Genomic DNA, 27,026 nt, shown 5'->3' with positions numbered 1-27,026 from the left:
TATTCATTTGGAAAAATGAGACAATGATTGCTAACTCATAGACTCATTTCTAAGACTAAGATAGGATGTGAAGACCAGGTTCAATGCCAAGGACAGAATTGGCAGAAGCAGCAATTTTTGCCTGCTGTAGACTTAACTTAATGTTCTAATAGGCTGTTTAGAATACCAATAACTAGGTGAATATATATGTAATTCTATGGATGCAAGTAGTTATTGCATAGCTACTGGGTGAAAAGTTGCCTAAAGAGTAGACGCAGAAGATGGATATTAAGAAAATCATCACAGCTGGGTGATGGTGGCGCACGCCTTTAATCCCAGCACTCGAGAGGCAGAGGCAGGCGGATCTCTGTGAGTTCGAGACCAGCTGGGTCCAAAGCCACAGAGAAACCCTGTCTTGAAAAACAAAACAAAACAAAAAAATCACATTCTGACATATAATGGAGCCTCTGTGCTATGTAGCATGAATGAGAGATACGGGGTATCCAAGCGTTCATTCAACAGGAAGTGAAATCTCAGGAGTAGAAGAGGTTAACTAGAAGGTTTTGGAAGAGGTAGGCATTCCAAATGGAAGAAACCCCTTGTGCAAAAACATTAGAGCAAGGGGAACAAAAAGGACGGCAGCAACCTAAAGAAGAGCTGTGAGGCTAGAGCAGAGAAGTCAAGGGACAGCAGTCACATTACGTGAGGTGGAACGAGACTTGTCCATGCCCCAGGCTCTGGAGAAAAGGCATTGTGTATTCAGTTATTTCTTATGGGCTCACCAATCATATGTTGACATACAAAGTTCTGTGGACTTTCAGAGGCTATCCCTGCCTCTGATGACGGACTCCTATGTGGTAATATTTTGTTTGTTCTTAAATAAAGCCTGCCTGAAGATCAGAGTGTGGAGCTAGCTACACTAGTTAGCCACAGAGGCCAGACAGTAGTGGCACACACCTTTAATCTCAGGACTTGGGAGACAGAGGCAGACGTACCTCTGTGAGTTCAAGGCCACACTGGGCTACACAAGATTGAATTAGTCTTAAAGAGAAACAGAGCCAAATGGTGGTAGCTCACACTTTTAATCCCAGCACTAGGGAGGTGGAGGCAGGAAGAGATATGGCTGGGCTGGGCAGAGGGAGGACTATAAGGCAGGAGGAGGCAGAAGCTTAGAATTCAGCCTGAGATTTCTTAGAGACAGCATTCAGTCTGAGGACTTGTAGAGACAGTTTTGCCTGAGGATTTTGTAGAGGTAAGAAATAGTGACTGGCTGCTCTGCTTCTTCGATCTCTCAGTTTTCATCCCCTAATATCTGACTCTGGGTTTCTATTATTAAGACCAATTAGAATCTGCTCCAAGAGAGTTGTAATAAATTGAAAGAGAAAATATAAGAAGAAAGATGCCATCAAAGAAGTGAAACGTTCTTTTTCTGGCAGTAAACAGAGGCTTTTTTTTTTTTTTTTGAAGAAATACTCGGTTCCTCTAGACCCAAGGTAGACAAGTGCCACAGCTGTAGATGTCATCCAGGTACCTTCAGGGCAGTTGCCTTTTATTCTGGGACCTGCCATCCCAAATAAAGAAAGTGGCAGGATCATGCCCCCTCAGAAACCCGCAGGACCATTCTTCTCTGCCTTCCCTTGTTCCTGTGACTTGGCCTTTCTCAGTGCCATTATTTGGTTTTCAGTGGAATCTGAACTGTACTCTAGAGGCCCCACTACTGAGACCCAGTGGAAGCTTCCAGAAGTAGGGCCCAGTGGGAGGCTTTCTGTTTATTGAGGACTGAGCTCTTAAAGGGGGTAGTAAGACCCCAATCTCGCTCTTTTTTTGATGAAGAATTTTTATTAATTATTTTTTCATTCAGTTTACATCCCAACTGCGGTTATCTCTTCTTCCGTTCTCCACCCTCTCCCCTCCATTCCTCTTCCACTCCTTACTCCTTCTCTGTTTCTGTTCAGAAAGGGGCAAGCCTCCCATGGGTGCCAACAGAGCTTGGCATATCAAGTTGAAGCAGGACTGAGCTCCCCTACTTTGTATTAAGGCTGGGTGAATCAACCAAGTATGAGGAACAGGTTCCCAAGAGGCAGTTCAAGCATTAGGGACAGACCCCGATCCCACTGCTTCGAGTCCTACAAATAGATCAAGCTACACAATTGTCACACATATGGAGAGGGCCTAGGTCAGTCCCATGCAGGATCGTTAGCTATTCGTCCAGAGTCTGTAAGCTGATATGAGCCCTGGTTAGTTGTTTCTGTGGGTTCCCTGATCCTCCTGGCTTGTACAATTCTTCCTCTCTCTCTTCAACAGGATTCCCAGAGCTCGGCTCCATGCTTGGCTCCGGGTCTCTGCATCTGTTTCCATTAGCTACTGAATGAAGGCTCTCTGATGACAATTAGGGTAGGTACCAATCTAGTTACAGAAGATGGCCAGTTCAGCCTCTTCTGTACTATCGCTGCCAGTCTTGCTCTTAAAGGGGACAGTGAGATCGCAGTCCCTATCCTACTTGTATCCCAGCGTGAAGCAGACAGACCGGTTTTCTATCATAATGTGCCACCATACCAGAGACTCCAAAGCATTAGGACTAACTTATGATGGACTAAAAACTCCCAAGCTGTAAGTTCAAGTGAGGTTTTTCCTTTAACAAAATGGTCACCTCAGCTATGTTGTGATAGTAATGGAAAGCTGACTGGTCTGGCTTGCAGTCACTTAAACCCAATCACACCTTCATCATATGGTATTCTCCCGAGGAGTCGCCATTTCACATGGTAGCTGTCTTCTAATAAGGATGCGAGTCATATTGTGTTTGGGGCCCATCTTTCTATAGTGTGACTGAACATCAAGGTCCTTTCCATGCACTGACTGTGTCCTATGTACAAACCAGATCACATTTCTGAGGCACTGTGGTTGAGCCCCGGGAAGGCAGCTTCCCATTGGAGAAAACTCAAGGCCTGGAGTTCAGTTTTCTGAAAGGATAGGGGCAGGAAGCAATGATGATGCTCTAAATGGGAAGGCCCTGGTCGTGTGGGAAGCTCTTCTTATGCTGTGAATATGTTGTATTACCATTGGTCAATAAAGAAGCTGATTTGGCCAATAGCCAGGCAGAGTAGAGTCAGGTGGGAAATCCAAGCAAAGATAAAGGGAAACGAAGGCAGAGTCTGAGAGATGCCAGCAGCCGCTGGAAAAACAAGATGTGAGGTGACAAGCCATGAGCCTTGTGGTATAGACCAATTAAATGGCTTAATTTATATGTAGAGGTATCCAGTAAGAAGCCTGAGCCATCGGTCAAACAGTTTGTAATTAATATTAAGTCTCAGAGTGATTATTCTGGAACTGGTGGATGGGAGAGAAACTTCCAGTTTTATCATGACCTTCTTGCTTAGATGTTGCAGGCAGACATCCCTTTAAGGGCTCGGCTCCGGGGCTCCTCAAATTGCCGCTTCCTTGTCTAATAAGTCCCGCAGATTCCACCTACTCTAGCTGTTCACACGGGAAAGAAGTGTCCTAAGAACCTAATGGGCTGAGCAACTCTTCCACTCGTCCATGCAAAACATTATTTTCTGAGAGGCAAAGCATCATTTTTCTATTCTGCAACCCGTCACTGAATTCAGAGCCACTAGATGGCAGTCTCTTCCCACCTCCAGTTCTTGTTTTCGTCAAGCTGGACTCTCCCGAGCCTGGAGGCCAGGACTTGGTGTGCAGAAAGTAGATGAGGGAGGAGTCCTCATTTGTGAGATGCCCCTTAGGCTTCAGGGCTCGGAAATCTGGGAAAATGGGAAGAAACCTGTCTCTCTCAACAGCCCTAATCAGTGCGAGCGCTGTTCAGGCCTTCGCGTTGCATAGTAAATGACGTTTCATAAATATTCATTAGTTCGAGGAATTTAGGAGAAAAGCAGGAACGACTAACAGTATGTGGTCTTGGGTGTGATTTATGTCTGGGCCTCTCTGGAATGCTGAAGAGGAGACCCTTATTCCACAAGATCTGTTTATTTGCTCGTTACCACGGTTGAAGGGGACACTTTCTGGGTTGCCTTTCCTGGTAACACGGTTCAAACTACACAAACCAGAAAGTAACAGACTGCTGATGTGGCAGGGTGAGGGGGAAGCAAAGCCCAGCGCAGCGGCTGCGGGCCTGCCCCCAGAGCAGTGTGGGCTGTAGTTGTTACTGTTTCTCCGGATGTATTTCAGTGCTGCCTAATGGTTTGTCTAGCCCTTTCCTTATGATGTTTTCCATGGAAACCTAGATGCAGCGCCAGAAGAAAGGAAAGCAAACAATAGCACCACGCTCCAAAAGCTAGAGCAGTCAGTATACAGACCGGGAGAAGGTGCAGAATCAGGGATTTCTCTCCCTGCATCAGGAGGTCTCCAGTTCCACAGGGAGGTAATAACTAGCCAGCCAGGAATTGTAAGATGCTGGTGACAGACGTGTCTCTGTTTTGGAGGTGGGTGCAGATGATTCCAAGAGTTAGGATGAGACAAATGCAAAGCCTGATGGGGGTAGTTTTTTTTTTTTTTTTTTAATTTACCAAGCTGTTTTCTTCTTTCCCCATAATTTGGTAATGTTTATTTTTATTTTTAGTTTTTATTTGTCGTTGCTTTGCTTTACTTTTATTTTTTTCTGTCTTTCTTTTCTTTCTTTCTTCTTTTATTTATTTATTTTTTAACTTGTAGATGGGTTCTTTCTGTGTAGTGTAGACTGGCTTCAATCTCATGGTGCCCCTGACTCAGTTCCTGATTGCTGGGGTTATAGGCCTGTGCCACCATGCTTGGTTTGGACATAGATCTTACTCAGGGAAAGAGAAAGAACACTCATTTACCAGACATTTCCACTGACAGCTTCATTAAACGGACTTCCCACTTTGAGGCAGGCCTTCGAAGGGAAAGATCTGAAGTTTTAATCATTTACAGAATCTACTGTACTTATTCATTTATCTCTCTGTGGGTGTGTATGTGGAATGCACTCATGCCAGAGCATACATGTGGAGGTCACAGGACAACCCATGCTAGTGTGCTCTCTCCCTTCATCATAGGGAACTCAGCTCATCAGGCTTGGCAGCTGTCAGGTCCAAAGTGAACTAGGGACAAATGGCTTCCTGCGATTCTGATTAGCATACCGAAGTGCATGATGGCCTCCAGGCTCCTGCAGTATCCCAACTACCAGTGCTCTTCTGAGCTCTTCTCAGCCCCAATCTTAAACCTCTCCAGCTCATGGGCTTCCCTCCCTCCCCCAGCTTCTCAATCCCACAGAACCCTGTCATTTCAGCCATGTGCTCTGTTTTATCTTCCCCTCTTGGACCCCTCTTTCTTGCCTCCCCATTTCTCTCTCTCTTGGTTGTCTCCTTTTCTCTCCCTCCCTTCTTCCTACTACCCCCCCCCCCCCATACTATTTCTCCTCTTAAGGCCCAGTTTAGTCTACTGGCCATGTTCCGTGTATTGCTTTCTCTCTCTGCTTGGGACTCTTTCAGATGGCTCTGGCTATATTCTCCTGCATGTCTACAATAAAAACCTCCCCCTCAACATACCTTAGAGCAGTCATGTCTTTATACACCTGGCACCAAAACCCTCAGTTTATCCAACAACAAATGCTGCTACCCCTTACAATCTTGGTGGCTTCTTGGTCTGAAATTTTAGAAGCTGTCTGGCTTACATAAGCACACATTGGTGAGCTGTGAGTCCTTGTTGCTGTCTGTTTTAGAACTAAATTCTTCGTTGTACCAGGCTGTGCCCTATATGAAGCCTAGAACAATGTTCCTGCCTTGAGGAGGTGATAAGGATTCCACAAAGCAGAATATAGGAAAAATTAAAGGCCTACAATTGGCTTGTGAATTTAGCTGTGTGTATCTACCACGTGGATAGGGGAAAGAATGCCCCTGCAATTTTAGAATCCCTGAGGCATGCACAATTGGGAACTGTTTTCAGGGGCAGGTATACTTTGCCTCCAATGTCTCACTTCCATCTTGCCTGGGTAGTTTTTTTTTTTTGTTTGTTTGTTTGTTTTTGTTTGTTTGTTTGTTTTTATCCCTGTAGGTATCACCTCCTTTGAGACACCAGCTTTGATTCTTTCTTGGTCTGTGAGTCATGACCTTGCTTTTGTCACTGTTTCCACTTGTCTTTCTCTGCCTCTGTGACCATGCAGAACAGGGAATTTGTTCATGGTCTCTCCCCACCCCCTTTTCTTTCTGTCTCCTTGCCTGTGAGCTCTATATTCATTTCTATACTGGCTGCATCCACAGAACCTGAAATACCTGGGTTCTACACATGTGTGCTGATGGAAAGATAGACTTGTGGATGCGTGAGTGAATTTCTGGGTTGTTCTGGAAGCCACCTCGATGGAGGTGAGGCTTTCTCAGATTGCTTTCTTCGTGCCCTGTTAGCATCATATATGAAAGGGCACAGGGACAGCTTTGAGCTTCTTTGGGATTCTAGAAAGTGCTACCTGGTTAGGTTCTACCCGACCTTATGCTTGGCTTAAATATTAAACTTGATTACTTAGGCTATTCCAAGGGACATGCTCAGCTTTCAAGATGGCTTCCTACATGCACGACTTTTCAGTTTAAAGCAACCTACAGTCATTAACTCTCTGCCTCACTATAGCTTCCAGCAGGCTGAACAGCAGACAGATATTTAAAATTGAAATGGAAGGAGGTAGAGATGAGGGGGACAGAAAGGTGCTGAGATGTGTCGTCCCTGTTACGAGCAGAAAATGCTGCACTGAAATCTACCCCCTGCCACTGTCTTAACCACCGCTTTCGGGTTGTTAATATATTAAAGATTAACTGATGGGAAGCTGGCATGGAAGCTTCTAGATGGGATTTGCGGGATCCCCTTTGACTTCCACAGTGTGGTGGACTGTGCTGGTTCCTTTTCTCACTGTTGTCATTAAGTACCTGAAGCAACTTAATGCAGAAAGGGTTTGTTTGGCCTCAGTTGGAGGGATATAATCTGCTATGGTGGAGAAGGCATGAAGGCAGGGGACAGAGACATCCATTCCCACTGCATCTGTGGTTGGAAAGTAGAGGCAGATTGTAAGTGAAGCCAGAGCACAACATCCCCAGGGCCTATTCCTAAGAGCTTGCTTCTTCCAGAAAGTGTCCACCTCTTCAAGGCTTTATCACTTTCCAATATAGTGCCCCCGGCTGAAGACCCAGTGTACAAACTCTGGAGCCCATCGGGATAATATTCTGATTGACTAACTCTTCCTTTTTCTTTCTCTAAAAACTGACAGAAGGAAAATGAATCTACTACAGGAAAACTAGCCCTTAATTTTGTGTTTCTCAGTGAGCAAATACTAATATTTGAACAGTTGTTGGCATAAACAGGTACATAATTTGGTGGCTTTGGGGAGTCAGTCTGGCTCATGATGGGAAAGACAGAGTTGAGGCTAGACATTTCAGTATCCTCTCTGTGTTCTGTGTTCCCCAATCTTCAGCTGGCTAGGTCAGGATTCCTCTAACAGTTCTCATTGGAAACCACCACGTTCTCTGCCGGCTATGCTACATACATCTTTTATTTAAGACAAGGAACCTGTGCGGAGAAGTGAACTGATCTGCAGAGGTCACACAGCTGCCTCACAGCACAATCCAGACAAATCTGAAAAGGGCCATCCGTATTCAGCACCCATGGGTCGAGAAGTTCACGTATTCTATCTCCTTCCAAGCCAGGAGCACGAAATGGCATCTCCATTTTCAAAGGGAAGCCACTCAGAGAGGTAGATAATTTGCGTTTGTGACATCTTACTGTGCCCTTTTTGACCATGGTCATTTCTTATGACTTCTGTACCTCCCCATACAATGCTCCTAAGGAACGAGCCATTTAAACCTCAGCTTTTAAGATTGCCTCACAGTGAGCTTGACAGACTCTCACTTCATCCCTGCCTTGAAGACCCACACCATAGGGGACAGTGTTTAAGGTTTGGGAAGGCCAAGCCAATGAGAGGATGAAAAGCTATGTTAGGGCTAGTGGTCGGGAAGAGGTCAGTTCAGGAATATGCAGAGATTCCAGATGAATATTTTGCTGGATAACAGGAAGTTGGAGGGGCAGGCAGTGGGGAGGAACTGGGAGGAAGTGAGAGCAGTGCAATCAGGATCAAAGTACATCCTATGGGAACAATTTAAGTAATGAAAGAAAAATAAATGACTTAAAAAAGATACACTGAGAAACTTAATGATTTACTTTTGCAATGTTTTTAAATATACTTATTTTCCCCAATCCCAGGATAGAACTGTCTCTACAACACTGAACTTCTTGATTACTATCTGCTTTTTTCTTTAGTTCTCAGTAGCAACCCTTATATTCAATCCAAAAGCCCATGTAGCAACAAGATAGTCAACAGCCTGAAGCTTTGGATAGATCAAGTAGATTCCCCAAGCATTTGGAGCTACCTCCTTACTGTGGTAGTAGAACCAGGGTGATCTCCAGTGATCTTGGCTTCCACTTCTCTCTCCATCCTGACTAAGGATAGCTGCATCTTTTACCCAACAGGCTGGACCTTCTAATGTCTATGCAGCAGAGCTCAGAAGGCCAGGTCAGGGATGCTTCACTGGCCCATCCCTTTCTTTTCTACCACAAAGGGATGCGCTAGATGTCCTTTTCCTTTCCAACTGATTTATATTTTTCTTCATCTTCTTCATGTTTTGGAATTGACTTCAAGTGACCACATAGATAGGCTTTTTACCCCAAGACAGAGGTAAAAGATCTGAGAGTGGGGGAGATGGAGAAAGGGTATTTGTTCCCTCGCTCTCTTACAGTGAGGCTAAGGGGGTGGCTAAGCCCTTACTAAATGACCATCTCCTCTCTCTTTTCCTTCTTTGTGGTACTGGTGACTGAACCTAGGGATTTGGGCATGTTGGCAAGCTCTCCACCAAATTTATATCAAATGCCACGAACCAAATGACCAATTTCTGAGAAAACCCAATCCCATTACTTGCCTTGATTCTGAGAATGGCTCTCCCCATTTTCTCCCTACAGCCTGGGGATGGTAATGGTGGCATCTCTTTATCCAGTCTTGGAGTTGTGCTGACTTCTTCAAACAACATGATCTCAAGGAGCTTTTAATCTTAAAACTTCCCTCTGCCTGTGAGGATGCTTTCTGCTCTCTGCCAAGACCAAAATTTCCTCTTCCTTTCAGTCTCTTTTAGTTAAAAGGTGCAATTATTCAAAACATTGTTTCAAGGACACTTGCAAAGAGAGGCCTTGTCATCCATCTGAGTAACGCCTTGACACATTTGAATTTGGGCAACTTGTTAAACTGTAATCAGCTGCCTCCCTTCCCTGGTTCATCAAAACAGGTTTCAAAGGACTGTTGCTGTGGAGTTCTTAAATTCACTCTGGGACTTAAAAAAATGGCATTGGGTTTTTCTGCTGAGTCAAAGGAAGATGAAGGGAATTTATACCCTGCCATATGTTTTCCCCAGCAGAACTGATCAGCGGCGAGTCGGCTGTGGTAGGACGCAGCTGGGCTATGAGGACTGTGGGGACACGTCTGAGGTCAATTTCAAATTCCTCTCTGGAAGCTGGCAGAGTCTGCTCTGCAGAGCCAGACTTACAATATCCTGGGTGACTCTAGGGAGCAGATAAAACCTTGGATTTTTTTTTAAATAAATTTATCTTCCAGAGAAACTGTAGCTCAATGGCTCCAGTTTGTGAAGAGATGGGAGGTGACTAGATTAAGGTTCCCACTTGAGGCGAATAGTTAACTGCCAGAAATGGAGGGGCGAAAGTATCTTTCATGATTTCGTACCAGGTGAGCACATAAATCATCGTCCAAACTCAGACATTTTTCAGATTGAAGGAGGGTGTTTAATTGCTCTGTGCGAACAGACACTGAGTGGAACAATAGAGTGTGAGGACAGAAACAAACCGAGGAATGCTTTCTTCTAAGGTCAAGAGCACCTTCTGGAGAGGAGCAGTCAAAAGCATGCCTACTTCTGTGATGCTGTGTCCTTTGCCCCTCTCCTGTGACGGTGGGGGAGAAGGGGGAGGGAGAGGCCCTGTGCATTAAAACCACCCTTTCATTTATGATTCACAGGAACCTAAGGGAGGCGGAGCTGAGTGATCTGGACGAAATGACTTTCTTAAGATCCTTGTTTCTCTGCACAAGCCCACTGTTGCAGTGCCGGGCATTTGATGAAAAGAATGGGCAGGAGAAGTGCTAATAGCCACTTTGCTTCTACGGAATTTTGTGTTCTGGGAAAGCATTACAAGACAGAACAGAACAGCCAATCCAAGAGGTGGAGAACTGTGTATAGAATAAAGAAAACAGGGAGCCTTTACGGAGGAGATACAGTGTAGCCAGTGAACACAGGACTGCTTGCTGTGGTTACACAGGATCTGTAGGTTATGGGAGGGTGATCGTCAGGTCCTGTTTCAGGATCTTCAAGACAAATATGCCAGTCTGTTCCCAAGGGTGGAATGCATTACCATTTAAATGCATATGGTGAAAATCTTATAGCTTTGTTTGTAATTGCATAAACAAGGATATTTCATAGTATTTCATCATCCCTTAGAACAGGGGTTGTCAACCTGCGGGTCACGAACCCTTTGGAGGTCAACGACAGGGGTCGCATTATCAGACATCCTGCATGTCAGATAATTACACTTCAGAACAGTAGCAAAATTGCAGTTATGAAGTATCAAGGAAAATAATTTCATGGTTTGGAGTTCACCACAATATGAGGAACTGTATTAAAGGGTTGCGGTATTAGAAGGTTGAGAACCACTGCCTTAGAAGGAATGATAGTTCCATTCATGCTGATGGACATTGCCCTTTCTCTCTAAATACTGATGTTACCAGAATTACCTTTCTCTTCTGTGTCTGTAGACTCGGTTAAGGGCACATCTTTTCTCCATTCTTTTTATTTCTACTTCCTTCTACTTTCCAAATTCAGTCAGTCTGGGAAGTGAGTCCAGGTTGTCTTAACAAACACAGTTTGATCTGAGAATGGCCTCTACGCCAACACATCCAGCTGACTACACCAAAGATTTCTAGATCTCTCTCCCAATCTGGTTTGTTAAGAGTCTTGATTAAGGGCTGTTGAGATGACTCAAGAGGTAAAAAGTGCTGTTGTCAAGACTGACTACCTGTTCCATCACTGGAACCTGTATGGTGGAACAAGAGAACAGGCCTAGCAAGTTGTTTTTGACCTCTACACACACACATACCCTGCCATACATGATGAGGGTCCATGCGTGCAAACTCATGCATGCAACAAAGTAAACAAAGAAGTATAGAAAAAAATTGAAATATTTTTATTGAAATGTTGGTGTATTTTACATCTATTTATGTGTAGATGTTTATTCTTATTTTTGAAGTCTGTATTCTTATATACTATTACTTTGGCTTCATTTGAAAATCCTGATAAATCTCTATATTCATGGAACAATTTATGGTAAAAACTCATAACCTTTATTATTATGTCTGGATAATACTCTCAGCATTTTCATTTTCTTTTTAGATATATTTGCCTTATGTTTTGAGTGTTTACCTGCACATATATCTGTGTATTACATTACATTACAATGTATGTCTGCTGTCTTTGGAGGTCAGAAGAGAGCATAAGATTCCCTGGGATTGGAGTTATATGGTTTGGTTATAAAACAGTATGTGGGTACCTGGAACTGAGCCCAGGTCCCCTGGAAAAGTAGCAAGCGATATTAACTCCAGAGCCCTCTCTCTAACCTCTGCTCAGAATTTAGACGCCTCAATTGACTTGGTTTTACTATACTCTATTAAGTATGTATTACTTTTGGTCAGTTTGCAGAAGAGGAGTCTCAGAGTGGTGAAGGATCAGACCCTGTATTTCACAGTTGGTAGAACTGGGGTTTAAATCTTGGATGCCTCTACAGATGATGCTTTCTACCATTTACACCATACAGAATATTGGACATTTGTATTTCAGGAGGATTTTAAGTGACACTGGGGTCACTTTGACAGAGCCTGTACCGATGGAAAATTTAAAATATTTCATAGTATAGATGGTAACTTTCCAGAATCTCCAGGATGTATGCAGAGGAGTCTGTTGGCTATCATATAGTCATAGTATAGCTGGTAACTTTCCAGAATCTCCAGGATGTATGAAGAGGAGTCTGTTGGCTATCATATATTCATTCTGTTGCCTCCTCTGTCTCAAGGTGACCCTTGTTCAGGTCTTCACTGATGTGGGATTCCCCTCTGTATACTGTGATTACCATTGATTAATAAAGAAATTGCTTTGGACCTATAATAGCAGGGCAGAACTTAACTAGGCAGGGAAAACTAAACTGAATGCTGGTAGAAAGAAGGCTGAGTCAAAGGAAGCCATGTAGCCCCACCAGAGAAAGACGCTGGAACTTTACCTGGTAAGCCACAACTACATGGCAATACACAGATTATTAGAAATGGGTTAAATTCAGATGTAAGAGATAGCCAAGAAGCTAGAGCTAATGGGCCAAGCAACGATTCAATTAATACAGTTTCTCTGTGGTTATTTTGGGAACAAACAAGTGGGCCCCTTAACACACTTCACCCTTTTCTATGTTCTATAAGGTAGTTTGCATCATTACTGGTCCCAGATTTCTTATTGGCCTAATCCATTATGGTGATCACATTATCTCACCAGTGATTGTTTTAGACACGGGCAGATACATTTTTTTTTAGCAACAAACCACGAAGAAATTTAGTTGTGGGCCTCTCTGTATGTTTTTCTATGAATAGTCAGATGTTCCCTCTAACGAGAGGGAGAAGAAATAGTATTTCTGTTATTTACTAGTTACTGTACCAGGTTTTTTGCTAGATGCTTCCACAAATGATCTTTTATTCTTAGGGAAGAAATGGCACATTTTATCACACCCTTTCCCGCACGGGGACGCAAGAGTAGTTAACCATCTATCCTTGACGGAATCGGCATTCAAGCCCAGACATACATAGTTTCAGATACATCATGCTTTATGCTAGGTGCATTCACAGCAGAATACATTTGGCAGGGTATTTTTGAGTACTTATCTGGCTCAGTCTTCAGTATTGTACTCAAGTGGGCCTAGGTTCTAAGTCCTCAAAGCCATAAGTGGCAACAGGCTTGGTTTGTCTGATGACACTCTGAAATGGCAGTAGCCTGGATGTTTACACGTGGCCAGGATGTGATATTTATTCAGTAATGCTGGCTGGTGAATATGGCTGAGAGTTTCCTTAGGGCTAATGCCTTCCTGTCAAATTTTAATCATTTGGAGATTTTGATTTAAGTCGCCGACAGACTCTGCAGAGAACTCCAAGTGATTGTTATTTAGCTCAACATAAGCAACTGACTTTCTTTCCTTTTTGGCTGAACTTGCTGACTGATAAAAGTCCAGGCTTATTTACTTTAGGAAAAACAACATTAATACTCACTAACAAAGATAAAATGCCATCAATTACCCAGACAAGAGATAGATTTTTCTTTCAAAAACACTGTTAACTCTGATACTGTCAGTTTTGAAAAGAATTATTTTAAAACTTTAAAGTCAGACTTTGTTTTTCTTTTTCTTTTTCTTTTTTTTTTCTTTTTTTTGGTTTTTCGAGACAGGGTTTCTCTGTGGCTTTGGAGCCTGTCCTGGAACTAGCTCTTGTAGACCAGGCTGGTCTCGAACTCACAGAGATTCACCTGCCTCTGCCTCCCAAGTGCTGGGATTAAAGGCGTGCGCCACCACCACCTGGCTACGACTTTGTTTTTCTGATTATAAAGTTTTCCAATGCTTTCACCTCTTCTATCCCCTGACCCCAGGCAAAGTCTTGCTATATAGCCTAAACTGGTTTTGAACTTGCTTCTTGCCTCAGCATCCCCACCTCTGTGTTACAGGTATGTACTCTTATATTTGACTTTAGTTCAACTTGTATTTATTTTCATCATGGCTCCCAGAAAAGATCATAGGTGTGGGGTTTGGTGTGGAAACTGTAACACACAAGCAAAGGACCAGTAAGATAAAAAGTACCCAAACAAGCACTAGGAGACAAAAATGTCTACAAAAATATTATTGAGTGCTCTCTCTCTCTCATCATCATCATCACCATCATCATCACCATCATCTAATGTTGCACATGGGGCCTATCCTTAAGTGTGGTTTATATACCCAGTGGAAAAAATACTTGGAGAGAAATATTTTTTCTTTGCAAGCTGTTATCGATTAGAGATAACTTTTTGGTTAAGGATGAGAGCTTGTCTCTGTTCACCACTCTCAGCACTGGGACCCCGTCTGGCTCGAACCTGTGCTAGTCCTGTGCATGCTGCCATATTCTCTATGAGTTCCTGCTGACCCTTATTTCTTTTTCAGGTATGCTAATTTAGTTTCTATGGTTTATTTACTTGACCCCTAATAAAGTATCTACTTTATTTGAAGGCACTGAAAATATAAGACATTCCTCTTATTATAATTATGTTTAAAGCAGAATATTTATTTAAAGCAGTCATAGTAATGATTGAGCTCTGTTCAATGATACGAGATACACGAGACAATAAAGGGAGGTATGATTTATATTTGTCAGTCTCTGTTGGAGAAGAGAGATGCTAGCTGTGAGTTTATTCTCTGTGAGTTGTTAGAGCTGTGGGTTGGATCTTCTGTTTATTTATTTTTTGTAACATTGGGATAAAATCAAAGGCCTTGGACATGCTAGGCAGGTACCCTATCATTGAAGTACATCTGCAATCCCTTAGCTGGGATCTTGTTATATGAAGGCATTAGCTGAGCAAATGTCAATGGGGAAAAACATTTGAGGGGGGAGAGGCAACAGCAGGTTTAGGGAATCCAAGTCAGGGAAGCCATGGATTTATCTTCTTTAAAAATGAACCAGAAAGTGGCACAGGGAAGGGCTGAGAAGAGAGCAAGGGCAGGCACCGCAGGGCATGCCAGCATTTCAGATTTTGTTCCAGAGAGCATGGCTGTCAAACAGAAGAATGAATTGCTGTGTGGAAGACAACTGAAGGGAGATAGGTGCAAAGCAAACCCGCTAGCAGGCATCTTTAGTGAGCGAGGTAAGGGATGACAGCGCGGGCAGAGGGATGACACCAGAGCTGGCAATGGATGGGCGTATTTGAGAGCTATTTTCTCGGAGCTATGGCTTGTTGCTAGATGGAAAAGGTGGACATGAGCAGTAGGAAGCATCCATGCTAATATGTGGAACGAATGACCGGGTGCACAGGCGTACCACCACCAAGATGCAAAGCCCAGGAGGAAAAGCAGAGTGAAGAGGGAGCAGTAAGGCTGAGGCTGTGACAAGTGAAATTTGAGATGCCTGCAGGGTATTCAAGAGAAGATGTCATGCAGGAAGGCAGAGATGCACTCTGTTGGGAATTATTGCCAAATAGAGGCTATTTGAACAATTATTGGCTTGAGCTGTGTTTTCTTCTTCTCTCTTTAATGTCAGGATGGCCTTGGACTTGTTTATTCGGCTCTTCTCTTTAGAGTATTTGGACTGTGGTACTGGTAACAGTTTTCAGTCCCCTATTTTAATCACCTGAATTGTGCTTTATTTTGCAAACTTCTTTTTAATTATGCTGTAAAGACATAGCATTTCAACAGAAAGAAGAAATTTTGACTATTTGTGTGCCTTGGCCCAGTCACATAGTATCTCTTGCTATTAGTTCCTTAACTATAAAAGAAGTACTGGTTGTTTTCAGTTTCGAAAAATTGTCACACTATAATCTGACAATTATTAGTTAAGGTGTGTCTAGATTTTTAAACCAATAAAGGCCTTATTACTCACCTTTCACCACTGGGGACTTAGCAATGTTCTGAGTGAGATTTTTAAGGGATGTTGTGAAATCTACATCAGACCCAGCAATTCATGGGTAAAACAAACACTATTCATATTAGTCCCAAATATTCCTGCTACCATTTAGAAATATTTCTTCTATATTGACAGATTTTTTTTTTAGGATAGTTTGTGGAACAGAAGTAGAATTCTGATTTTTAGCCATTGGAATAAGATCACACTTAAATAGAAAACAAGCATGTCTCATTGAACATTACTGTAGGAATGAGCAGTTTTCAAGCAAATCCAGGTGCTCTACATGTCATGGAGTATCCTGGTACATTATTGGTCAGGAGGCACAACTAACTTGAAGTCCTTATGGTTTTCAAAGGAAAGCTATACAAAGCATCAGCATCAGCAGCATTCTCGCCATACCTCAGTGACAGCAAAACTTCTTTTCCCGCAGGGAACCACCTTGTACCACTTGTCGTGTAGCACATCCATAAACCCGTGAGACTTGTATTGACTGATGAGCTCAGATATGTTAGACGTCAGTGGAGAGTTGGGAGGGAGACCAATGCCGTATCCTAGAAGAAAATACAATCTCACATGAGGTCCTCATACTTTTCTGAGAGGGGGGCCACCATTCTTGCGTAATATTGCCAGAGGATCTGGTAACAGGGGCATGGTGAGTCTGTACTACATTTTTCTTAAAGGGCTCAGGATACACTTAAAAATGATCACCCTTGGGTCAGTTGTATCTTTGAGAAGATGCAGTGAGTCTGAGTCTGGGGAAAGTAGATAAGTGTAAGACATATTTGTAAAACATTTTATGACCTTCTGCCCATCTCTTTCCCATGTTTTTAGAAGCAGTCTTTAAGATCTTTACCAGGTCTGGGCTTTCTTAGCCATCTTTCCCAATAAAACTTCGTGGGATGATTAATCTTAATTGTCAGCTTGATTAGATTGAGAAGTGCCTAGAAGATTAGGAAAGTACACACTAGTTATGTTTGTGAAGATAGTTCTAGAGAAAAATAATTGATGGAGAAGTTGTTTATTTCAGTTCATGATTTCAGAGTTTTCAATCCATTAACATGGAGAAGAAATAGAAGAGGAGTTTGTTTTGACAGTCAGGGAACAGAAGGGCAGGAGAGGATAAAATATAACCATCATATATACACCTTTCAACAATATTGTCATATTATTAATCCATCAAGGGATTATCTATTGATTAGGTCAGAACTCTCAGGAGTCAATCACTTCTCCAAAGCCCACCAACTGGCAACCAGGTACTTAACATAAAAACTGGTAGGAGACATTACATATCCAAACTATAATACCACAAGAACAAAAAATATACCACAGGAAGTAATAACTAACTTCAATTCTCAAAAACTGGTGATGCCAAATGTTGAAGAACATATGGAGAATAAGAATGCAATATTGATGTATTGACTTTGGAAAACAATTTGGGAATATCTCATTATAGTTAAACACTTATATTTAGACCTAAGCACATTTCTAAACAACTTCTCCACAAGTACACAAGGAGATGTGGTTAAGAATACTGTTCATAACCACAAAACTTAGAAAGACTCCCAAATGCTCTTTGATAAAACCATGAGCAAATAAATTGTGTAATACTTTCATGATTGGAATATTCATAACAGAGACATGTAGACTATTGAGGAAAATACCATTCTCCCCAAACCTGCAGCATGAATTTGTTTTGTTCATGTAAAAATAATCATGATAATTTAATAAATGTTTTAAGAATACATATGGGAGGACAAAATTACATTTAGAAAAAAATCAAGGCTATGATAACTTAGAGATTCAAGATGGCAGATTATGCAAAGCAAAGGAAGCAGGAGAGGGGATTGGCAAAAAGAACAAAGATGGGTGTATTATCAGAGTTTTATAAAGCAGCCTAGACTCTGTATTCTCACACTGCCTGGCTCCATGGCTTTCCTAACTGTTAACACACTGCTAATCTCTTTGAGGAGCCATTTGAAAGAGGCTAATTAACTACATCTTGTTTTGGTTATTAGCTCTCACAGTCAAAAAGAAAGATTTTTCTTTTTGCCCTCAAGATGATTGAGGAAGACAAATTAAAAATGCAGTTAGTTCCCTTTTCACAGATAAAGACTAAAAGGCTGTCAAAGATTACAAGATACTTAATGAGTCAAATACCTGCTCTGATTATTTTACTTTACAACTCAATTCCAAAGATATTAGCTTTTGTTTTTGTTTTTTTTTTTAATGCAGATACACAACCCATTTGAAGAATACAAGGTCAGTGGTGTGGAGTAGAAATATGGAATACCAAGCAGTTTTTGAGTTTTAAAGCATTGTATGTTTGTTTTGTGATAATTTTGTTTGTTTCTTCAGAATGCAGAATCATGAAAATGGTGACAAAGTCAAGCATATAATGTGGACTTTCTATTCAAGCAGTTACTAAGAGGGCCTCCTTGTGACTGGTGGTTTTCATTTGAAAGGCCAGACTGATGGAAATAGGACTTGAATGAGTCACTGGCATTTTCATTAAGTAACACTTTATGTAGTTGTAACTATGCTTTTTTAAAGAATAAAAAAAAAAATCTTACCAAAAGCAATCTACCATAAAAATCCCAGCACAATTCTTCACAGACCTTGAAAGAACAATACTCAACTTCATATGGAAAAACAAAGAACCCAGGATACTCAAAACAATCTGTACAATAAAGGAACTTCTGGAGGTATCACCATTCCTGACTTTAAAGTCTATTACAGAGCTAAAGTAATGAAAGCAGCAAGCCTGGTATTGGCATAAAAACAGACAGGAGGACAAATGGGATAGAATCAAAGACCCAGATATCAATTCACACAACTACAAATACCTGATTTTTGACAAAGAACTAAAATTATAAAATGGAAAAAGGAAGCATATTTAAACAAATGGTGTTGGCATAGCTGGATATTGATATATAGAAGAATATAAATAGATTCATATCTATTGCCATGCACAAAACTCAAGTCCAAATGGATCAAAGACCTCAATATAATACCAACCACACTGAACCTCATAGACGAGAAAGTGGGAAGAATACTTGAACACATTGGCACAGGAGATCACTTCCTAAATATAACACCAGTAGCACAAACACTGAGAACAACAATTAATAAATGGGACTTTCTGAAAATGAGATGCTTCTGTAAAACAAAGGACAAGGTCAACAAGACAAAATGGTAGCCTACAGACTGGCTACCATTCATCACATCAGACAGAGGGCTCATCTCCAAAATATACAAAGAACCCAAGAAACTTAACATCAAAAGAACAAATAACCCAATAAAAAAATGGAGTACAGATCTAGACAGAGAACTCTCAACAGAAGAATCTCAAATGGCTGAAAAACACTTAAGGAAATGCTCAACGTCCTTAGCCATCAAGGAAATACAAATCAAAACAACTCTGAGGTTCCATCTTACACCTGTCAGAATGGCCAAAATCAAAAACACTGATGACAGCTTATGCTGGAGAGGATGTGGGGTAAGGGGAACATTCTTCCATTGCTGGTGGGAATGCAAACTTGTACAGCCACTTTGAAAATCAGTATGGTAATTTCTCAGAAAATTATGAAACAACCTTCCTGAAGACCCAACAATACCACTTTTGAAAGTATGCTCAATCATACTACAAGGACATGTGTTTAACTGTGTTCATAGCAGCATTATTTGTAATAGCAAGAACCTGAAATCAACCTAGATGCCCCTCAACTGAAGAATGGATAAAGAAATTGTCCATAAAAACTGCATATTTACACAGTGAAGTACTATACAACTGTAAAAATAATGACATCTTAAAATTTGCAGGTAAATGGATGGATCTAGAAAAGACCATCCTGAGTGAGGTAACCCAGACTCAGAAAGACAAATATCATATCTACTCACTCATAAGTGGCTTTTAGACATAAAGCAAAGTAAAACCAGCCTACGGTTCACAACCCTAGAGATGAAAAATAATCCTTGTCTTCAAAAGTAAGTTTTCATTAGTCAAAACTCTTGTCCATGGGTAGATTTGGTCTATAAACTTAGAAATAAGTTCTGTAGAGAATAGCCCTATTGCATGTCAGAAAACTAACTAGGAAGGGCCCTTACTAATTACAATATTTCTCATAAAGATCCCTATAAAGCTAATAATTTCAACCCACGTGACTGTAGTAACACCAGGATAGTTTTCTTATTTGGAAAATACTGTATTTAATTGTTCATAAGTCCCACAGGATGTGGGTAATGTTATGGAGGCGTCTGAGTTAAATCAGACACAGCAGTTGAGTGGCATGTGGAGTGGAGGCAGAGACAGCGGCTGCCCAGCATGGTGGCCAGTTGCATGGCTTTTCTTGCATAATATAGGTGAGGCATAAACTCAATAGAGATTGCATATAACAACCGGGACACAATGGAGAGAGCGAGGACATTCTGTGGGATGAGAAATTGCTTCTGAAGGGAAGGAAAACAGAACATCTTAGACTGATTTTTGATAGTGCCTTGTCTTTGTTAAGCAGAGGAGACCAAAATAAATAAGAAAGCTTAAAAAAGTTTGAGATTGCAGCTTAAGATTAAACCTGCATATTCTAGGAATATAGTTTTGGTACTACGACAGCAGCACTAAGAGTCCCCAAGGGAAAGCAATGTTGAAGTTACAAAGACATTTATAAAAAGTAGCTACACAGAAAATAATGAATATTAAATCATTCTACTCCATCATGCCTAGATTAATTCACAATGGACAGCTAAAAATAGGTCGACATCCTTTTAATTTTTTATTTTCCTATATTGGACATTGATGTTTCAATGATTTCTAGCATTAATAATAATTATTAACTAATTAAAACAAGGGAAGGATAGGAAAAATTATCTGTCTATGAGAGGGGAATTTACTACTACACATAAAAATCCATTTTATTCAGAAACATAAAAAGTTAAATTTCGAAAGTTTCACTTCTATCACTTTGTTTTATCAGTTGCTTTTCAAAGTTGATTGTGTTCACTAGTCAAAGAGTTTTTATTTTTAAATTGCTGACTTGACTTAGCTAGAGTTGCCTAAATTATCATTAGTAACTTGGTTTTTCAGTACCAACAGGTCTGACTGACTTGTGGTTGATGGATGAAGCAAAATGGAATTCTTCAAGCCTAAAGATGAAGGCATCAGGCACCCTGGAAAGTGGATACAACTTAATAGCCCAAGAGAATGGTTTCCCAAATAGAATCCTGATCTTTCCCGCATGGATAAGTCAGCTTTCCTCAGTTAAGACTGGTAAAAATATAGTTTGACTAGCAAATTTACAGTTAGAAACTCATCACTAGAAAGAGTTTTCCCAATGTGTGACGGAAAAGCTGGTATTTGAAAAAAAAAAAAAAACAAACCCAAGTACAAGAGTCATTTGATTTTGCATATGCCCTTGAATTTACCATGTTTAGTTACTCCGAGATAATGGTTGAAAGCATATTATCATAGTTCCAATTTGAAAGAGGTACTTAAAAATGGGTTTCCTTACCTCCAGAATATCAAGTTGGGAAGGGAAGTTTCTTGGAGGAGTTGAGATCCATGAAGGATATCTTGGGAGAATTTTTTTTGGTGCATGGTTCTCAACTAAATGAATATCCTGAATCTTAATAACTTACTGAGTACATCTTGTCTAGTGGGCATGTTTCCACACGCTTTATATGCACTATTTTACTTAACTTTCATGACAACCTTATGCTAGGTGTTCACTTCATGTCTTCATTATGCAGATGAGGAGCTGAAAGGACGAATGAAGATGTTTGCCAGTGAGTGACAGCAATTCTATTTTAATCCAAGGGCCAGACTCCGGAGCCAGTGCTCTAAGCACTGCGTTAAATAATTATTGGAAAGCCAGTGGAAGAACAGCTCAGAAACAGGCAACGGCCTTTGCTGAAAGGTCACAGATCATCGCTGTGCAGTTACATTACTCTTTCTCTCTGCTTGACCTTTATTGTCTGCTAACGCCAAGGCATAAATCTGGGGCATGTGTTCATTTATCTTAACACTTTCCCTTTAAGTCTCAAGAACATAATATGTCGTTGTGCCTCTGATGCACAGCACTTAATTTAACCAAATACTTCCTGCATGTCCTTGAACTGATAATAGATTTGTTTTAGAAAAAAAAATCATATTTTTGTTTATTCTTTGAAAATTTCATACATGTATGTAGCATATCTTAGACATATCCACCCTTAATTCCCATTTCCAACACCTTCAGGCCACCTCCAACACATCTCTCTCCCATTTCATGCCACTACTTTCCTTTTCCTAATAATTCAGAGTTCAGAAAGTGTTGCCTGTATGTTCATGTATGATGCCATCCACTGGGGCAGAGGTAACCTGCCAGTGGGCCCACCCATAAAGGAAGATAACTTTCTCCCCCACTTTAGTAGCAGTCAACTGCCAAGAGCTTTTCCACAGGCAACGGAGCTTTGAAAGTTCCTTCCCTAGCCATACTGAATGCTGACTGAATCCATCTTGTACAGGAAACCTTAGCTACAGTGAATGAATGTGTGCTACAGCAATGGCATGTCCAGAAGACATCATTTCCCAGCCCTCCTCCACATCCTCTGGCTCTGAGCTCTTTTGCAGCAAAGAAGATTGACCCATGGAAGGGCTCCAAGCTCAAGGTGGCACAGCTGCCTCTCATAGGCCTCACTTTGAAACTTAAGAGCAGAAGGGTGAGTTTGGGGAGTGTTTACTAATGATTTTAGCTTGCTTGAGCTAACAGCAAATTTCGGAGACAGGGTAGCTCACATACAGTAAAAGATATTTATTTTTTTATAACCCTTGTTCTGGGAAGTCCAAGAGCCTTCACGGGCAGATTCAGAGTCTCGTGAAGATCTTCCTGGTTCGTAGATGGCATATCTAGCTGTGTTTTCATGAGCTGAAGAGCTCCCGTGGGCCCGTTTTACATGGGTACTACTGCTGTTTCCTTCCAGTTAGACTCCTCATGAGCTACCAACTCACTCTGTCTGTTCACTTCACCACTGCGGTGAGGATTAGGTTTCCTGTGAATTCTGTGTGGCCACCACCTCTAGATTCTAGAGTCTAGAAGACAGCAGGCCCACTCCTCAGTCTGTGCTCAGTACTGCATTGATCTGATGGATAATCAGCATGGAGGAATCAGTAGACCCTGTTTTCCCACCTAAGTTCCTGAAAGGATTTACACACTTGGGAAAGTGTGTGCAAACTTTCAGTGTGCATTTGCATCATTGCTCTAACATGTGAACTAGGCACTTGTTTGAATTTAAACTGCCGAGTTACATCATTGGAAATACATCATTAATTTTAACAATTAGTACACACTAGTATTGCTCCAGATCCAATGGATTGCTGTAGATAGGCACCTATGATGTTCCTCTGTGGCAATTGGGCAATTGTTGGTCAGGAATGATTTTTTTATATGCATGCAGAACAGTCTAACAATCACTCTCATATTTTATAAATTCAAAAACTCCATATTTTGCCAAGAAAGACATAATGATTTAAGTTTCATGAAAAATGAAGGTAACATTGGAAACATTTCTCTAAGAGATCCTTGAGATTAACAATGAAAAAAAAAAAAAAGAATACAAAGCCAGACATGGCATTGCCTGAACTCTCAGCAGAAAGGAAGTGAAGAAAGAAGAGCAAGAATTCAAGACTAGCTACTACCTACATATGAGATTTGAGGCTATCTTGTGTTATATAAGACTCTAAACTCAAAAAAAAAATCAGGAACAGAAAACAGCACTAAAAATTATTAGGTTTGCTGGGTGGTGGTGGTGCACACCTTTAATTCTGGCACACAGGAGGCAGAGACAGTCATATCTCTATGAGTTTGAGACCAAACTGGTTTACAGAGCAAGTTCCGGGACAGCCAGGGCTACACAGATAAGCCCTGTCTCAGAAATTCAGAAGAAAAAACTATTAGGTCTGTTTTGCTCTTTGTAATGCCTGGGATTATCCTTGAGGCTTTCTGCATGATAAGCAAATTCTGGCACTCAGGAGGCAGAGACAGTCATATCTCTATGAGTTTGAGACCAAACTGGTTTACAGAGCAAGTTCCGGGACAGCCAGGGCTACACAGATAAGCCCTGTCTCAAAAATTCAGAAGAAAAAAACTATTAGGTCTTTTTTGCTCTTTGCAATGCCTGGGATTATCCTTGAGGCTTTCTGCATGATAAGCAGACACTCGCCACTGAACTATACTCCCAGATCTTTGACTTTCTTCACTAGTCTCCCCCACCTTTGTGTTTAACTTATAAATAGCACCCCTTTGTATTGTTTAAGTTTTGTGCTATGGTTTGAACCTAAAATGTTCCTGGAGAGAGTTTTTGAGTTGAAGGTTTAGCTCTCAATGCAGCCTTGTTCAGAGGGCAGGCACTTGGAACATGAAGGTTCTGAGTTACTGAGTGATTGAGTTCTGTTCCTGTGTTGAAGGAAGTAGGCCATGGTCCATAGTCTTTGAAGGGACGATTTTGTACCTTGCTCTGCTCTTTCCTCTCTTGATCTCTGTTTTTTGGTCACCATAAAGTGAGCAGGTTTGTTGGACCATGTTCTCTTTGCCATAATGTTCAGGCCCAGGAACAACAACCAAGCAATAATGTCCTGAACTCTTAGAACCATGAGCCCCCAAAATCATTTGAAATAGTCTGTAACAGTGATGGAGAACTGATTGACATGTTTTGAGTATAGATTGTGAACTCATCCATGGGGGCAGTATTTATTAAATTTTCTCATTTGCATTCTGTACTAGTTATTTTTCCTGTTGTTGTGACTTAATAGCAGACAAGAGAGCTACTTAAGGAAGAAGGGTTAGTTTTGGCTCACAGTTTGAGGCTCTAGTCCAACATAGTGGGAAAGTCAAGGCAGCAGGAACTTAGAGCAGTCTTGGGCTCCAGCTCATGGAAAGGTGTTGTGTACAGTCAGGATGGGTCTCTCAATCTCACTTAAGCCAATCTAAATAATCCCTCACAAGTATGCCCAGAGGGTCATCTCTGTGATTCTAGGCACTGTCAAGTTGATAACAGTGACCATCACACATCTCGTTCATTCAGAGAGGAGACCAATAGTGACGGTCATGCTTGCTCTTCTCAAATCTTTGCTCCTTTTGCTCTTTGAGTGTCTCATTTTGTATTTGTTCTCTTTGAGAACAGAGCAGTGTCTAGAATGATCAGAACTACAAGACAGTCTCAGGAGCACAGATGGAAGTGTAAACAGGAAACCAGTGGGGAGTTAATTGTGTGGCATCTGGCACTGAGGTCCAGCAGAGGCAAACAAGCCATCTTACCACTACTTTTTGACAAGATGGGCTTGCTCCCTGGAGACAAAGGTAGAAAATAGAGCCCCTTATTCTTATGTCCCCTACAAATGATGTGTTGTTAGCAACCACTAATGGTAGAAGGAACCTCAATTACCCCACACATCTAGGACATAAATAAAATGTCTCCCTGTGTCCCCAGATGCTTCAAAAATGGATTTTTTTCCATTGTTACATTAAATGGGCTACTGAGTTTTCTAGTTCTCTCTCTCTCTCCCTCCCTCTCATATCCACACTATGCACACATACACATATATATGATATACACACATATATGTTATATGTATATATGATATATATTAATAATCTAGTTTTAACAGAACAGTGCTACTACCAACTATCTCTCATCCTGACATCCTGGGTTTCATCGCTGTCGTCTTGCCTGGAGATGAGACTTATAGTTCCTACGAAAAGGCTGGAAAAAAATGGCAGCAGCTGTTTAATTCCCATTCATTAAAAAGAAAGACTGAAGAAAACAATCCATTGATAAGTTCAGGGGAGACAGAGACCAACCACGGTTGTGAGATTGAAACCACTATAGTCTTATAACCCCTCAAACACACAAAAATCACATCCAACACACAAGAAGCACAGATTTCTGAAGTCAAAACTTTGGTACTCCGTGAAATTGTTTTAAGCCAACATGTTTTCTGACAAGTGTGTATGAGCACCATCTTGTACCATCAGGGAGGGGAAACCAGGAACTGGGAGGTACGGAATTTGCTAGTTCAAATTATGCAGGCCACATATCAAGTGTTGTTCAGAGTAAGAGAAAATACTGACAATGCTTTTGGATTCTGAAGTTTGATTGATGGGTTGATATATTCAGAAGCAAAACTTGTTGCCAGTGGGGAAAAAATCAGTCCTGGGTCTCAGACAAAGGTTTTATTTATTTTTTCCCAAAGGGTACTAAATCTCAGAATCTGGTGTTTTCTATTTATTTCCAGATTGGCAGATAGCTTTTGTTAGGTAATACAAGATTTGGATCATAATTCCACTATTGTCATCTAATTTATATGAGTATGAAAATATGATATAATATTAGTTCTTGGTCTTTTCGTGCATAAAATGGGTAGACTCAAGTTCATCAACATTGGGACTCTTTTCATAGGCTTTAATTATCACAGCAAGCACAGATTTCTAGAAATACAACTTCGGCTTCCCCATGAGATTGTTTCAAGTCCAAACTCACAGGAGAGCTCAGATAAGGCTCGTTAAAATGTGAAGAGAATGCTATCTTCAGCTGCCTATGAGATTCATCATCAAACAGGACCTGTAAGTCCATACATGGTTGACATTGTCTGGGGTATATATAAGATAAGCAGAGTCCTGTCATATTTCTATTTTTTTAAAAAATTAGATTCATTATGGTATTTGACCCTTCATCAAAAATATTCATTAGATAGAGGTTGGAACAGATGCAGATCCGTGGTACAGTAGTTGCCTAGTAACTATAAAGCCCAAGGCTTGGTCCTTACCATCACAGAAAACAAAACAAACACAAACACAGGTTCACATCAAATAGTGTTTGAATCCTTGTGACTATCACTCCCTGATACCTGAACTGACATCGTCGTTTTGGAAACTATTATTTTTTTTGCTCTAGCAGTCTTGCAAGTAAAATTTTGTTGAGTTGATGGAAAACAAATCTTTACTGTCAACAAACTTAGTAGCTGAATGCTTATGAGTCAAAAATGAGAACAAGGGACAATGAATCACTCTCCGCTTCTGGCACTTGCTAGCTTAGCAAACAGCACATCCTCAGCAAAAGGGAACTAAGAATGATTGATACCTTCGATGGCAAATGGCTTCCCCACAGTCAGAAGCTTGCAGTCGGCATCTATTGACACTTCATAATCCAGAAGGGCTTTGTCCATGATGAAGGCATCTAGTTTCTCTGGATCGTTCCTATAGTGAGAACCAATGGGAAGAAGAACAAAAGGGGTTCATTACTGGGTAGGAAGGAGTAGCCTGACGGTTGGCTTTGATTTGGGAACAGAAAC

At 41.1% G+C, this 27,026-nt stretch overlaps 1 protein-coding gene across 1 annotated transcript in view; it reads right to left on the bottom strand.

The window, feature by feature from the left end:
* The window catches only part of Grin3a (glutamate ionotropic receptor NMDA type subunit 3A), a 180,164-nt gene that overhangs the window by 24,398 nt on the left and 128,740 nt on the right, over window positions 1–27,026 (bottom strand). Inside the window, exons 5-6 of the mRNA XM_057791100.1 lie at window positions 26,816–26,931; window positions 16,106–16,257 (exon numbers count right to left, since the gene is read on the bottom strand). Of these exons, the coding sequence (XP_057647083.1) occupies window positions 16,106–16,257; window positions 26,816–26,931 (268 nt within the window). The remainder of the gene's footprint in view (window positions 1–16,105; window positions 16,258–26,815; window positions 26,932–27,026) is intronic.

Source organism: Chionomys nivalis, chromosome 16, assembly GCF_950005125.1.
Source record: "Chionomys nivalis chromosome 16, mChiNiv1.1, whole genome shotgun sequence".
In the NCBI taxonomy this organism is placed as follows: Eukaryota; Metazoa; Chordata; class Mammalia; order Rodentia; family Cricetidae; genus Chionomys; species Chionomys nivalis.
This window is presented reverse-complemented; position numbering and strand designations above follow the sequence as displayed.